We start from the raw sequence: 17,150 nt of genomic DNA on the forward strand, positions 1-17,150 counted from the left end.
ACCTACTCTCCCATACATTTCTACGCAGTTTTTGCACTCAACTGATATTTAAATGGTGGATATATGAAGTAAAATGTTAAGATAAAGTCTGCGGTTCGTTTCGAAGTACAATTATCTATAAATCATCATGTAGGGCACTACAAAACGACCGACCCTCCATCCGGTATCTTTTAAAGTCAAACCCACCAAAAAGCTCGCAAATACTTTTCAATCAGATGCAAAAATCAAACTTACCTTTTTGCTTACTCCCGATAACTATACTGATCGACTATAGTCAATTAAATGTCCGTAACTTTACAAGATCAATGACCAATATAGAACAAGGGAGTTTTGCAATATGCAAAGAGTTTAAAATGATAACATGCTTCTACGTAATATTCATCCTTGCATTTTGCAATATATTTTGTAGGCGAAATAGTCCAGTAAGTTTTCAGTTTTAATGATTTATACCGGGAGCCTTTGTTTGACAGTTGCTCGTGGATTCCATCGATAGCTGAACTAGCAGCCGTTTGTCTCTCAAGTGCACTATTCATATATTTTTTTGCTCTATTTCGCATGATCAACAGTAGTAAATTTTGCAATATTCCAGCGAAAATGTGATATACCTGTTCAAGGATCGTAAGCCGGTCAATTAAAACAACAACACAGAATTGATCGGAAAAAAAACTCCACAGAATCAATTACCGGTATTTCAAAGATGGGACATTTTGCAATAAACTGAAACTCAGCCTATAAATCCGAGAGGAAAAAAACCTTCATTTCTCTCGATATTTCTAGAGTTTACTAAAAACTGTTATTTAAAAAAGATAAATGGGAAAGCACATGTATATTATAGTGAAACGAATCATCAAGTAATAAAATCCTGTATTTGAATAATTTGAGATTATACTTTTAAGACTTTATTATCTTTAATTAAAAACTGAAATCCTAAAATCTAAATGCCACGGATAGTATCATACCCCACCCCACCCCACAAACGATTGTGTAATATAGATAATTACTTTTCTCAGAACATACAAATAATTCCATCCCAAAGAGGAAGTTACAATAAAGCCCTTTTTGCCTCTTTGTTAAAATTTAAGTTTCTGCATGTGATGCTCTGAAATCTGCATTAGGGAATTAAAATAAAGGAGTTACACAGTAACAATTAATAACCTAATAAGCTATACATATTAAGAATTCAGCTTTCAACATTATTAATAAGAAGCATTTAGGGGACTCGAAGAATGTGAGAATGATATTATAATATTAAAAGTTTTCGATTTTATGAATTCAATTTAAAAGAAGGAAGGAAAGAGATGCTACAAGGTTACTGTACCAAGGACGTCAATTCTTGGGCGTGGACACAGATTCGAAGTCAATATTTTCTCAATTTTCTGTATAATATCATGACTTATATGTTGAAATATATAGCATTTTACACGGAAATATAATAAAAGTGTGAACAAAAACTTCTTTACATATAATATATACTATAATCAATTCGATTTCAAATAGATTAATATTCAATAAATTATTTTATGTTATTATACTTTCATGTAAATTGGTTGAATCAGATTCGTCTATGGCCGTAGGAGCCGGGGGATGCCTCCCGAATTATTTTGCTGGTATAAAGTATACTATAGAAAACGTAGTTGCTCTATATGCTTGTGTACTCTCGATAACGTCTGATGACTTCTTTTAATTTTGCGTGTCAAGGATTATTTGCTTTGTAGTGCCCCCTCCATCTGAAAATGTTTGGTTGTGCCCCCCCCCCCCCCCTTCCCAGCTGAATCTGCGTTCTACGGGCCTGTCGTCGAGAAACATTTGTTAGAAACATTATTACCCTTTGAATGATGAAATCATGTCCTCCAACGTAGCAACAATAAACATTGCTTGACGACGGGTGATATTCCAAAAGAAGAAAGGCGAAGAAAGCATGCAAAATGTCTTTAGCTCAAATGTATAAAAATCAAATTGAACTTACTAAAGTATTTTGTTCTAATTATTAAAAGGTATGAAATCAAAATAAATCTTGTTTGTGATATGACTCTTGAATGATTGGACTTCAAATATTTATCTGAAAGATGTAAATTGTCTGTCATAGTAAAACAAAAATTGCATAATTTTAAACATACTTTGAACCACTAATATAGAAAAATTGTGTTGAAATATAAAGAAATATTTGATGTGTACATACTATTTCATAGACAATAATTTAAGCACTTGAATTGAATTGAACATATTTTATTGACAAAGAGTCAAAAGGATTAGACACAAGTTCAAAAACTTAGATAGTCTTCTCCTAATACAACATTTTGTAAAATTGCCAAAATAAAATACATGTATATATATGGTCTACTACATATACATAGTAGTAATAGAAAGAAAATAAGATCTTTAAATGTACAAATATATATTTACAATGGGAAAAAAATTAAGCTTTTTTTGAAAAACGACCACATTCATTTAGAAAAGTTTGAATAATCTTAAAAAGTTCAGCATTTTGTTCAATAGTAAGAGAATCATCACCCCATAGCAATAAATGTACATCTATATCATATAAATTATTAAATGACAGTAGCTTATTCATTAAGGAATTCCTTGCATTTGCATAATTTTTACAAGCAAAAAAACAGATGGTATGCATCTTCTAGTAGTCCACATGAACAATTTGGACTAGTTATTAAGGTACAACGATATATAAGTCAGAGTTTAAAATACAATGGTGTCTCAGTCTTGTATGAATTATGTTCAAAAACCTTTTTCCATATGAAAAATATTTCTGAGGTTTTACAATATTCTTGTGCAGACAGTTCTTAAAATTTTTAATAGAAGTTGCCTCCCTTGCATTAAGACTAAGGGAATTCCACTTTCTGACAGTATCAGGAATAAATGATTTGTTAAGTAATTCTAATCTGTATTTTGGCAAAGAATAGTTTAAGGAATTCCTAATAGTATATCCTGAAATATTGCCTCTTGTGTCAGGTACTAAATTTTGTATATAACTAGGTACTAAATTATTGTGCATTTTATACATTGTTATTAGTTTTGCTCTGTTTCTTCTGTATTCCAAAGGTTCCCAACCTGTTTCCAAATATAATGAATTTCTTGAAGCAATAATTGTAAGCCCAGTAACTATTCTTGCAGCAAATAACTGAACTTTTTCAAGATTTTCAATGTCTGCCTTTGTGCAGCCAAACCAAACTTCAACAGCATATTCTAGTTGAGGCCAGTCACATTGTAGGATTAAATTATTAAGGATTTCTAAATCTGCATACTTATAATTCCAAATTTTTCGTTTATATGCCGCATTAACATTAGTATTATGATAAATATTGATGTAAGTTGCTCGATGATCACTAAGTGTATTACTAACTTTTAAAGTTCCAGAATCATGTACATGTATACAAAAAGCACTTGTGATATTGTTGCAAATTCTAGAGATTTTTCATTAAGTAATCATTAATGTTAACCGAAATAACAAAGAAAAATTGTGTAATAATGGAGATATAGTTTCTCAGTTTCTATTTTGTCGAACTATAGGCATTTTTCTCGGTTTGTTTGTCCATTTTATTGACTGCGAGAATTTATGTGAGCAAGGCTCAATGTTATGTATAGGAGAATATCTAGTAGAAATATTTTTCTAATATAAATACTTATAAATTTGAGAACCTTATGTCCACCACAGATGTAGACTCCTTGATAAAGCTGTCTTTGTTTGTTAAAACGATATTGGCATGTTTTCAGTAATAATCTTCTTTTTTATATATACTACTCTTCCTTACTTGACCTGATATTCTGTATATATGTAAACGTGTTCATGTACCTCATGTACCATTGTATGGTTTGAGAGTAATAAACAAACAAAACTCTAAAGTGCGATGGGACTCCGAAACCCGATGGTCACGCTAAAGTTCGATGGTCTGCGCCAAACCCCGATGGTTTCACAAGCCAAACTCCGATGGTGTGGAAAAACAATTCATGTTTATAAAGTCATAGTACTACTACGCCGAACTGAGATGCCGCGCCGCGCCAAGGTCTGATGTTTTCAAATGATACAAATGAATATTAAATATTTGATCACGGAATTGAAATGATTCACTAGAATAAGCCAAATTTTAATTGTACTACTAGTCCTTATTTCTCGAGTGGGTGCAAGGCTAACTGCGCACTACCGGACTTTGACGTGTCAGACCATCGCACTTTAGCGCAGTGTGTCTCGTAGGAAACGAACCATCGGGGTTTGGCGCAGACCATCAGACTTTGGCGAGACCATCGAATTTGGAGACTTACATATGTATTTGTTTAAAAAATCCAGTATAATATGATAAACATGGCATGTAGTTGAGGGTAACATTGAGAATGTTCACCCTTCGTAAACACTTGTCAATCTCGGTTGACCCTTTGTTGACAATGGTTTTTTTTTGGATTTTCAATGTTACCCTCAACTATATGGTATCACAGTAAGTTAATTCCTGGTTAAGTTTCAAATATATGTTGCATGTCACTTATTCTGGTGGGTCAGTTGGAGTAGGTGCTGCATTTGCTCCACTAGATGATGAGTGCTCTGTAGCAGACGAGACAGCAACAATTTTTCGATGAAAAAACATCCACATGATCTTTTTGAAGGTAAGTGACCCGAACAAACCAATGTTGTCAAACTTCTGTGCCGGAGTGTCTAAAATTTTGACTAGTTCCCATCCAAAGGTTCCAAGGTGGTCCAATATTGGTCCCCATGCTGGGTTATAACTTCTTCTGGTGGTACCAATTTTACTCGTCATTTCGCCAGGGAGATTATATTCTATCATTGTCGCCTCGTATACGGGAGTCTTGTCATTCAGTTTGGACTGTTCTTTTTCGAAAAAGAATACGCAGTTCTGACTGATTGTTACTTTCGATGTAGATGCTGTTTTATCCTGAAAACCATTACTGTTTGAATCTCTGAAGATGTCTATTAGTTTCCAACCTGTCTCAAGGTACTGTGACGTAACTTCCGCCCAGTCCAGCTCTACGTTCCACTCCCCTCCCTTTGCCACGGCCACTCTCCATGTAATTTTCATTGGAATTGTGACACACTGGTAAACGTATTGTGTCGAGGATGGGTTTCTTGGTATCTCAAAGAAAATATCCACTCCTAAAACTACAGACAGAAAATAATTTACCTGGTAATAAAATGGTTTCATGACAATAAAACAGCTAAATGTATGTACAATGTATGCTCTACGTAGATTTCAACAGATGAATATTTTATATTTTTCAAACTTTGATTATATTTTATTTTTGATTATATTTAAAAAAAATTAATTGGCGCCAAAAAATGTTCTTTTGTGATCATAGAAAAAATACAGTGATTCCGATTTTTACAAAATTTTATAAGCTTCATACACGTATCTTAAAAAACGAGAGAAGTTGATGATCTCCCATGGTTATTTGTGGTTGGATATGATTTTTTTTATCCAACGATTTTTGAGATTTTTTTTTATCCCTGAGCCTTGGCGAAGTGATAAAAACACAAAACGAGTTGGATAAAAAAAAAAAAATCATATCCAACCACAAACCAAGGGGGCTGATTCTTTTTATCACTTGTTTTAATCAAACATAGCTACATGTATTTCATGTTTTACGCTGTATTATATTTGTAAATCCACAATGTTTGACTCGATCAAATCCACTCAAAAACCATTGTGACTTCACAACCGTGGATATGAAAACGTATATATCTTATGAGCTATATCCACAGTAGCTGCAGAACTTAAGCGTTATTATTATGCCCCCGTATCGAAGATTCGGGGGTATATAGTTTTTGCCCTGTCCGTCCGTCTGTCTTTTTGTTCTCAAAAACTTTAACCTTGTCCATAACTTTTGATTGGTTGGAGCTATGGCTTTCATATTTCACACGTGCATTCCTTGTGACAAGACCTTTCTTTGGGTACCATCATATTTGACCTTTTGACCTTGGAGTTTGACCCAGTTTTGCAATATTTTACCAAACTTTAACCTTGGCCATAACTTTTGCACAATTGGTGCTAGGGCTTTCATACTTTACATGTTTAATCCTTGTGACAAGACTTTCCTTTGGATACCAACAACTTTGACCTTTTGACCTTGAAGTTTGACCTACTTTTGAAAACTTTAACCTTGGCCATAACTTTTGAACGGTTGATGCTAGGGCTTTCATACTTCACATGTGTAATCCTTGTGACAAGACCTTTCTTTGGATACCAACAACTTTTACCCTTTGACCTTGACCTTGGAGTTTGACCTACTTTTGGAAAACTTTAAGCTCGGTGATAACTTCTGAACGATTGGTGCTTCGGCTTTCACATATCACCTGTGTGTTTCTTAGGAGAAGGCCTTTCATTGGGCTCCATTAATTTTGGCCATTTGACTTTGACCTTGATGTTTGACATACTTTTGAAAAAACTTTAATCTTTTCCATATCTATTCAATGGTTGCTGCTATTGCTTTCATAGTCGACCCTTTGACCTTGACCTACTTTTGGAAAACTTTAACCTTGGCCATAACATTTGAACGGTTGGTGCTAGGGCTATCATATTTCACATAGGTAATCCTTGTGACAAGATCTTTCTTTGGATACCAACAACTTTGACCCTTTGACCTTGACCTTGGAGTTTGACCTCCTTTTGGAAAACTTTAAGCTTGGTGATAACTTTTGAACGATTGGTGCTTCGGCTTTCATATTTCACCTGTGTATTTCTTAGGAGAAGGCCTTTCATTGGGCTCCATTAATTTTGGCCATTTGACTTTGACCTTGATGTTTGACATACTTTTGAAAAAACTTTAACCTTTTCCATATCTATTCAGTAGTTGCTGCTATTGCTTTCATATTTCACAGATTTATTCCTCGAGACAAGACCTTACTTTTGGTACCAACATATTTGATTTGCATTTGAGAAAGTTCAATCATATAAGTTGCCCTACGGGGGCATCAGTGTTTCACAAACACATCTTGTGGTTTTATGTTATTGTCGAAGACTAAAATATAAGACCACAACGCTACAGTTCTGCAGCTATAACCACTGTATAAAGGAGTAAACATGTGATAAATAAGTTTATTAAATGCATTTTGGCCAACAACTCTTGCTACAATGTGTATATAGAATCAACAATGCGTGAGTATGAGCCAAATATTGTTTTCAGAATATATATCTTGAAATGAATAGAACTGTAAATAGGTTTTACACGATCTTCAAACAAGTCTCACGTATTTGTAGTCGGGTTGCACCTGTTGTCACTGAAAAATCTTTCAATGATGAATATTCATGAAATCTTTGTATACCAACATGTTTGTGTAATGCCTTAAAGTCATAAGTATTTACATGTTTTATAAGGTCCACTTTAATATAATTTTAATTTAATCTAATTGTATAATTTTAACTTTCAATCACACAAACACGCGAAAGTACAGATCATATCTCTCAGATCTTTAGATGTGTTTAAAACATTCATTTTATAAGATGAATGTGGGACAATGAAATCAAAGAGATAAAACTTACTCATATCCGGAGTTTGCCCAAAGAAGCTAGAGTTCATAGCACCATGACCACCAAATGCCCCAGCAGCTGAACTCGTTTCCCCGGTCTGTTTCACATTCTGAGAATTATAACCTGTTACTTCTACACAAACAAGTCTGCCACCTTTGGATGCCTCGTCAGTTATTGTTTGAAATATGTGGGTGGAATCAGCAGTAACTTTTGTATCACCCAATCTAAACACCCCGTAAGTAAATATTTTTGAGGGCAAATAGGATTTTACGACTTTGAGGGACCACTGCTGAGGTAATTCATCCTCGGGCAGGTGCCTACAAATTCCTTGATACTTGTGTGTTTGCTTGATGTTTGCTGTAAGGATTCCACTGACCGTGACCGACGCCGGAATTACTGTGAAGGTCAACAGACGGAATCCAAGGTCATACAATGACCCCAAAGTGAGGCTATAAACATTTTCGTCCAAGGTCATTAACGGCATGTCTCTACAGCTGGTAGGCATAAATGTACGATTTAACTGTTCCACGTACTCTACCATGAAGTTCTCAATCCGATATTCACACGGGGGCCCAAATAAGGGGGCTGTGGGGGTATGCAAGCAAACATCTTGGAGTAGGATTCTGTACTTCCGCTGCAACCCATTTTAGAGACTTTTCTGAAGAAAAAAACAAGAAGTTAAGAAACATGAATAAATACTTAATGATAAAAATTAAATTTACTAGTAGTTTTAGGTCATTATTACTAAAAGTAATTCTTTGTATAAATCTAACCTTAGCAGGACAATAATTTATTGGGCATTGCAACTTGATGAACCTTTCATTCAGCACTCTTACAAGTTTCAAGACTTTTCAGAAAAGCATGCAAATACTTTCGAAATAATTACTGAATGCAATGATCAGGCTTACCTTGCAACTGTAGTTTTGGTATTTGAATTGGCAGGCTAAAACTTCTACTATTTTCACTTTACCCCCACATGTCTGCAGCTCTACTTAAGTCATTAACCAAGACCAATTGAGATCGTTTTGTAACACGCAATGAGATCAGACTGATAACATATATATATGTATGCCAAAATTCATCCTCGCATTTGTAAGAACATGTAGATAAAAATAGTTCAGTTTAAAGGTATATTTTCAAGTTTTTATGACTTATACCAGCGGCTTTTGTTTGACTGTTACACGTGGATTTTATGAATACAAAATCTAACAGGCGTTAAATTTGCGACTCGAGTGCACTGCAGTTTATTTTCGCTCTATTTCACATAATTAAATGTAGGATATTTTGCAAAGGTAGTTGATAAAAACATTTAACCAATAATTAAAAAAAAAATATCTGTTAAAAAGACGGAAAAGAATTAAGAGATGGTATGCACTGCATGACCAAAGGAACCGGTAAAGGGGGTGGGGCACGGGGGGGGGGGGGTGCCCCAATAATTTTCATACTATAAAACATACATGTAGCTACTTTATGCTTATGGCCCCTCTGATAACTTTTTTTTTTTGCTTGTCAAGGAATTTTTGCTCGGTTAGTGCCCCCCCCCCCCTCAGCCCAAACTGAAAATGTTTTGTTGTGCTCATCCAAACTGAAATCGTTTCTTGCGGACTTGGTATGAAATACCAAATGCAAGGGCAATTTCGTTTTGGTCCTAACCCCTAATCAGGGTGATCAGAAATTTGGTGATACATCTATGTCCACTTACTTATCATTAATCTGTAACAACCAATGTACAAATAGACTCTTAATTGACTTCGGAAAACATTATTATTAAATAAGTGATTTGAGGTACGTAACTGATGGGAGACAGTTTCTTTGAAACTTAGTCTAGTACATGTAAGTATTCCAAATCAGACAAAATGCTGGAAAAGCAGATTGTTCTCTTTTTTATTTATTTTCGTATAATTGCAAACTTCCGTATTGAATTGAAAACTGATTTACTTGGAAATGAGATCTGCTACAAAAACTTTAACCTGGTTACTCATCCAGAAAATGTAGGTCAGATCCAGCATCCGAAGCAAGTCCAGTAGTGTGAATCCTTAGATGTATCATCCATGCAAGTTTGGTCAATATAGGGTTTCTAGTTACTTGGAAATGACATCTGCTCCAAAAACTTTAACCTGGTCACTCAAACGGAAAATGTAAGTCAAATCCAGCACCCGAAGCAAGTCCAGTAGTGTGAATCCTTAGATGTAGCATCCATGCAAGTTTGGTCAATATAGGGTTTCTAGTTACTTGGAAATGACATCTGCTCCAAAAACTTTAACCTGGTCACTCAAACGGAAAATGTAAGTCAAATCCAGCATCCGAAGCAAGTCCAGTAGTGTAAATCCTTAGATGTATCATCCATGCAAGTTTAGTCAATATAGGGCTTATAGTTACTTGGAAATGACAACTTTAACCTGGTTACTCATCCGGAAAACTTAGGTCACATCCAGCATCCGAAGCAAGTCCAGTAGTGTACATCCTTAGATGTATCATCCATGCAAGTTTGGTCAATACAGGGTTTATAGATACTTGGAAATGACATCTGCTCCAAAAACTTTAACCTGGTCACTCAAACGGAAAATGTAAGTCAAATCCAGCATCCGAAGCAAGTCCAGTAGTGTAAATCCTTAGATGTATCATCCATGCAAGTTTAGTCAATATAGGGCTTATAGTTACTTGGAAATGACAACTTTAACCTGGTTACTCATCCGGAAAACTTAGGTCACATCCAGCATCCGAAGCAAGTCCAGTAGTGTACATCCTTAGATGTATCATCCATGCAAGTTTGGTCAATACAGGGTTTATAGATACTTGGAAATGACATCTGCTCCAAAAACTTTAACCTGGTCACTCATCCATAAAATATAGGTCAGATTCAGCATCCGAAGCAAGTCCAGTAGTGTGCATCCTTAGATGTATCATCCATGCAAGTTTGGTCAATGTAGGACTTATAGTTACTTGGAAATGACATCTGCTCCAAAACCTTAACCTGGTCACTCATCCGGAAAATATAGGTCAGATCCAGCATCCGAAGCAAGTCCAGTAGTATGCATTCTTAGATGTATCATCCATGCAAGTTTGGTCAATATAGGGCTTATAGTTACTTGGAAATGAGATCTACTCCAAAGACTTTAACCTAGTCACTCATCCGGAAAATGTAGGTCAGATACAGCATCTGAAGCAAGTTCAGTAGTGTGCATCCTTAGATGTATCATCCATGCAAGTTTGGTCAATATAGGGCTTATAGTTACTTGGAAATGAGACCTGCTCCAAAAACTTTAACCTGCTCCAAAAACATTAATCTGGTCATTCTTTAGATGAAATTGCAGCATCTGAAACCTTGACTGGTACAATAAAACACACTAGAAGCACTCTCCATGCATCTCTGACTAATATAGGCCATAGAAGTACTTGAAAAGAAAACTGCTCCAAAAACCTTAACCTGGGACGCCGACGCCGAGGGTATTACATAAGCTCCCCCAACTTCGTTGAGGTGAGCTAAAAATGGACAGCCTGACGAGGGACAATAATGTAGATCACTACATGTATATTTTCGCGAGATTGCTAAATGCCAGAAAAAAAAATCACGATCGGAGGGTCATTGTATGTAATCCTTAAACAATACGAATAAATATGCACGTATGAAATTTTTGCGAGCAGTGTCTCGCGTTATTACGTAATTAACAGGATCATTTATTTTCCAAAATTTTTTAATCAACTAAAGTTTTTGGTCTTAATCATAAATTCTTTTGTAAAATAAGCCCCTGATATTTCAGCAGTTGACCTTGGTCTGTTATGAAAAGAACCGAGATATTATGATGAAATATAAAGAAAACAATGCTGATTTTGATTTAATTTTTCTCAACATAATGGTCCATGATTAAATTACAAATTAAATGTCATACGTTTGAGTAATCAGCATGATTCTTCTTATTTGAAGGATATGACTTACATATAGGTAGGTCAGAGAGTAAACGCAGTAACTGTCAACAAATAAGTTTTCTCTAAATATTTTTTTCAATTTATTTTGACAAATATTTCAGGTCCCTTCATGTATGTCCTGCTCCATGAACTAAACATTATAGAACAATAATATATATGTATATGTATCCTTTAAAACCATAACCATACACGTGTTTGCAATGGATTGTGGGTAGCATGTGATATAATCAGGGATTTCCTCTTATTAAAATTTTTCAACCACATTGTAACTATATAATCCAACAAAGAATATAAGTATTATGAAATTAATAAATATATATATAGGATCTCCCATGATTTGTAGTTGGATATGATTTTTATCCAACGAGTTGTGTGTTTTTTTTATCCCCAAGCCTTGGCGAGGGGATAAAAACACACAACGAGTTGGATAAAAGTCATATCCAACTACAAATCATGGGAGATTCTTTTTATCCCATGTTTAATACTTCACAACCAATGTATACAGGACTCCACTTTATTGTACTTCATTACCATTGTGACGTCACAACTGCACTTAACTGTGGAATATGAAAAAATTATCCAATGAGTCATATCCACGGGATAAAGGGGTAAACATGAGATAAAATCTAGTATCAACAATTTATGCTTCAATATTGGATACATAAACCCTGAAAATGGATACAGAATAATTATTTTGTGCCAGTAGATGTATTTTTTTTATTATTATAATCATAACCCAGTAAAAAAAAATAATCTTTATGATTGTTTAATACAGAAGTATAACAAAGTCAAATATATCCTACTGTTCAGAATACCTCATGTGTGTTCATTTACAATTTTTTAAATTCACAAACATTCAGTTTGAAGGTATTAAATATTCCAAATTAATACAATGAATTTCTATCTGTATCAAAGATAAAATTACAAATAAAGATTGCACAACATTGCAAAAACTTGTGTTCAAATAAAGATTGCAAAACATTGCAAAAATTCACGTTCAAATAAAGATTGCAAAACACTGCAAAAATTTCATGTTTGAAACATAACAATACAAAAGATTTGTCAATGGGACTTTTGCACAAGAAATAAAATTTCAGATAAGGATTTCTTTTTTGAGCAAAATAAATTAAAACATGTATATATAATTTAAAAAAAAATATCAATATTAAAGGCATCCTTAAGGAGGTTTACTATCACAATTTCTTTGTAGGAAATGAAGAACTCAGAGTTTTAAGGGAGACAACTCTTTGATGAGGGGAAAACTTAGGACAGTTTCTAAATTTTCTGTGAAGACAAACCATCAAAGAAACCCCAGCAGTGATCCCTAACATCATGTATCCCAATACTAATGAGGGACTGTCAGTCTGAAATAAAGAAAAGAGTATAGTGATAGTAACTTAAACCTTGGCCATAACATTTGAACAGTTAGTGCTAGGGCTTTTGTATTCCACATGTGTATTCCTTGTGACAAGACTTTCCCTTGGATAACAACAATTTTTGACCTTTGACCTTGGAGTTTGACCTACTTTTGAAAAACTTTAACCTTGTCCATAACATTTGAATGGTTGGTACTAGGGCTTTCATATTTCATAGGTGTATTCCTTGTGACAAGACCTTTCTTTGGGCACCAACATTTTTGATCTCTTGACCTAGGAGTTTGATTTGCATTTGAAAAATTTTAATCTTCACCACAATCTGCCATGCAGTTTATTTTTCTAAATCACTGATATTTTGATTTTATGGTCACAAAATATCATGATATACCCAAAAATCGTGCTCCGTCACAAAATATGACATCCTATTCGAGAGTAGGAACTTTTGTTGTGCAGCTAAGCAATACAAACTTACATTTGGATTAGGCATTTTCCGGTGAAGCATTACAAACTTAATTTGGATTAGTCATCTCTCAGCAAAGCAATACAAACTTAATTTGTATTAGCCATCTCTCAGCAAAGCATCACAAACTTACATTTGGATTAGCCATTTCTCTGCGAAGCATTACAAACTTACATTTGGATTAGCCATTTCTCTCCGAAGCATTACCAAATTACATTTGGAATAGCCATTTTTCTGTGATTTCTAGATTTCCATTCAGACAGGTAAGCTATAATGTTGACGTATTGTGGATGTAGGGAGCTGACCACCTCCTTTAGAAAATTTTATGATTTCAATACCACATACAATATGTCTTATATTTATACAAATGTTAGGTTATTTACTTGTACTGTTCTACAGTTTTACAAACATTTCTGACAAGTTATAGAAAATAACATTAATATAGGTAAATAATTTAATTCTGCTTGTAAGTACATATTTGATTGGATGGAAAAATAGTTTATATCAAATAAGCTGTCTTGTGTAATATGCACCATGACTTCCATCAAAAACACATACCAATCTGCTTGATGATACCATTTAAAGTTTGTAGAACCACACATTTTTTTCATAAAATTGCCTTTAAATTTCTTTTTTACATTTAATGATAGAAAATTGAATTACGGGTAATAAAGAATAAATTTAATAGCTACCCAAGTTGTACTTGTAAAACAAGGGTTGCTTATAAATACGATACAGCAAACTGAGTACATAATTATAAACATTTAAGGACACATGCAACGTACCTTACCTACTGATAATTTTTCAAGATATTCTCAATTTAAGATTATAGTGCCGTCAGATGTTTGTAGACAAAAAATCAGCATACATTACAAGGGGTTTTGAAAAGATATCAATTGATGAAAATTCTTGTATAATTCAAAGAAAAATATACAAAAACTACTAAACATATATTCTAGATGTTTTGTTTATCCAAACATGTTTTAGAAGAAGTGTACAACAGCATATATAGACATTAAAATGTAGTACACAGTTTCTTTAAGTATTAGAACTCTTCAGCTCCAGGGAAAAAGACAAAAAAAAATACATTGCGTATGTCCTTAAATGGTAATAACAATATGCATTTACTGACCTCAAGGTTTTGACTTTCTGGTGACATGCATATTTGGTTTACATTATGTATTAATAGTTTTGATATCAATAGTTTTGAAAGGGGTTGATAGATTTGGTCATGTACTTTCACAAGCAACTTTGGATTGCATAGAAAGTTTTAATAGGAATAAAGATACCATATTTAATGACTTTTATTCATTTGCTACTTAGGGTATGTCATTATGAGACTCAATTTGATTTTTTCACTCAATCACACAGAATAAGTCGTGCAAATAGGGGTAGTAACTGTAGTTTCTTCTTTTGACGGATTCTTCGGAATATCTTAACTTGTTAATATTAATGAAGCACAGCAATATTTCATCTGTTTCACACTTTTGTAATCTGTTAAAATAGATTTATTAAACATTTAAAAAAAATTCAGTGCAGTGCCTTTGTTGACCCTATTCCAAATCCTTCTTCTCAGCTTCCTTCTGTTAAAGACATAATAATGGATGTGTTGCCCATTGGTAAATACCATTCAGTTAAGCAACATATTTGGTTCAGGTTCATAATCCCCCCTCTCCTCCCCCCCCCCCCCCATCACTCTTAAAAAATGCTCCAACGCTTAGATTTTCCCAAAAGAAACATATTTAGAAGTAAATACAAACAATTTTAGCATATCTTGTGGGATAAAAAATTGGACCAAAAAGTCATTTGATTTTGACAGATATACGAATGTATATAGGAATGATAGCCATTTATCTTATGATGAGTTAGACATAACACCAGGGTATTGCAGGCCAGTGGATGCAAATGTAGCATACTGCTACTTCCAGTTACATTCACAGTATATACCAAGGAAGTGAAATCTATTATAAATCAACATTTTTAGAATTTTTAGTAATCGTAGAGTTTCTAGATGCATGGTAGGACCGATTTCCTAGATTTTTTTTCAGTCATGCAACAGAATTTTTAGATGTTTTTCTTAATTTAACTGGGTCATAGGTGTATTGTGTTTTTATAAGGAGTACGAAGCCCATAAACCAGATTTTATAAAGTTTTTTTTCACTAGTCAACATGCCCAGTATAATTAAATTAAAATATTTGTTAATACAGGTCTGTAGGGCTGATAGGAGGATACTTAGAGTGATGTTTTTTAGTTTTTGAGTGAGCATGCTCAGTAGAGCCTTTATTGGTGTGTCCCCCTTTGAAAACGAGTTATTCTAGGCGTTCTTTTCAGGTTGGGGAATTAAAAAGAATTCCTTTGTTTCAAAAGATTCATAACCTATATGAACGCATGTCATTTAGTTCTGTAGTCCAGGGGTTGTCGGACAGAACACGTGTAGTTATGTGTGCTACCTTGATCACCAATTTTCAAAGTTTTAGATAGTATGAGTCAATCTTTCTTTGTTATCGGGAATAAGGTGGTTTAACTTTAGCAGTATCGAACCAAGAAATCCTATCACAGACTATTCATATAATATTTAACATTACTTCTCTGCAAAAAGGAATGTTCATGACATTCAGGGATATGAATTTAAAGTTTAAAAAACAAACAAACTATTCTATTTTCTTGAATGATTTTTTTTATGAACTTGTTGATCCTCTAATAGACTTCTTACGCTTATTATTGATATTAGGGTCGTCACATCACCTTGAATGATTTGGGGTAAGATTGCAATGTTTCCTACAGGGAAACATTATATCCACCTTAATAAGTCTTGGCTTGGGCACGGCTATTGATGCCGCTCTTACCCCCACCCATTTGATGGCGGAGTTCCCGATCACAATATGTTTGAGGTGGGGAACTTGTAGAGTAAGCGAGCGGCACTGAGTAATTATCCTATACAGTGATGTAACTGTTTAAAAATTAAACCTTCCCAGTTGAATATATAAATAATTGTTTGACCTTTGCACCTCTCAAGGTCAAGGGCTTGACCTCCAAGGGTCAAGAATTTTATCATTTGTTGCGAGATTGTGAACTTTGACCTTTGAACTATGAACCCTAAATCTTAATTGGAATGATGATTATGTGAAAATATTTACATTCACTGATATTATTTCCTTTATTTCTTATAAAAACCATTGTACCGATCACGGTAGCTCAGTCGGTAGAGCGCTCACTCCGTGATTGGGAGGTCGTGAGTTCGAATCTCGGCCGCGACTGACCTAAGTCGATAAAAAATGGGTAGCAACTGTTCCTTCGCCATGCACTCTGCACTTTGAAGTGAAAGTTGCTGGTCCTTCGGATGAGACCTTAAAAATCGAGGCCCCGTGTCAAGGCAGGCCTTGGCACAATAAAGATCCCTCACTGCTCAATGGCCCTGAGTGCCGAGTAAAAGTCAAAATTTGAAGCCCTTCACCGGTATATGGTGACGTCTCTGTATGAGTGAAATATTCTCGAATGGGACGTAAAACAATATACAATCAATCAATCAATATAAAAACCATTGCCGTTAATCAATCCATAAACAACACAAAGCAAGCCACCTGCATAGATTTCTTAAGCAACGGCTCTTCCATCAATTATGCACACAATGATATACACATCTATAATACATATTTAGCATATTTAATTTACTTTGATTTTTTTTTAAAGATATAAATATAAATGTCTTTCTTACGCGGGATATGTATTTTTTCTCCAATAGCTGCGACATTAATTCCCTTACTAACAACCAAAGTTAGCATTTTATTGTGTAAAAAAACATCCCAGTTAAATATATAAATAAGTACTTGAACTTTGGACCTCCCAAGGTCAAGGGCTTGACCTCTGCACTTCCCACGGTCAATTTGTCTTACTATTTG

The 17,150-nt window shown here is 34.3% G+C and overlaps 1 protein-coding gene and 1 pseudogene across 1 annotated transcript in view; both read right to left on the bottom strand.

The window, feature by feature from the left end:
• Window positions 1-4,490: 4,490 nt before the first annotated feature.
• LOC133178122 (uncharacterized) lies at window positions 4,491-8,132 on the bottom strand (annotated as a pseudogene).
• Window positions 8,133-12,592: 4,460 nt separating this feature from the next.
• LOC133174190 (carboxypeptidase T-like) overlaps window positions 12,593-17,150 on the bottom strand; it is a 71,489-nt gene continuing 66,931 nt past the window's right edge. The window contains exon 7 of the mRNA XM_061309276.1: window positions 12,593-12,778. Coding sequence (XP_061165260.1) covers window positions 12,608-12,778 — 171 coding nt within the window. The 3' untranslated portion in view covers window positions 12,593-12,607. The remainder of the gene's footprint in view (window positions 12,779-17,150) is intronic.

The sequence above is a fragment of the Saccostrea echinata genome, unplaced genomic scaffold, assembly GCF_033153115.1.
Source record: "Saccostrea echinata isolate AGI-Se365-2 ecotype Australia unplaced genomic scaffold, CSIRO_AGI_Sech_v1 ptg000002l, whole genome shotgun sequence".
NCBI classification, from domain to species: domain Eukaryota; kingdom Metazoa; phylum Mollusca; class Bivalvia; order Ostreida; family Ostreidae; genus Saccostrea; species Saccostrea echinata.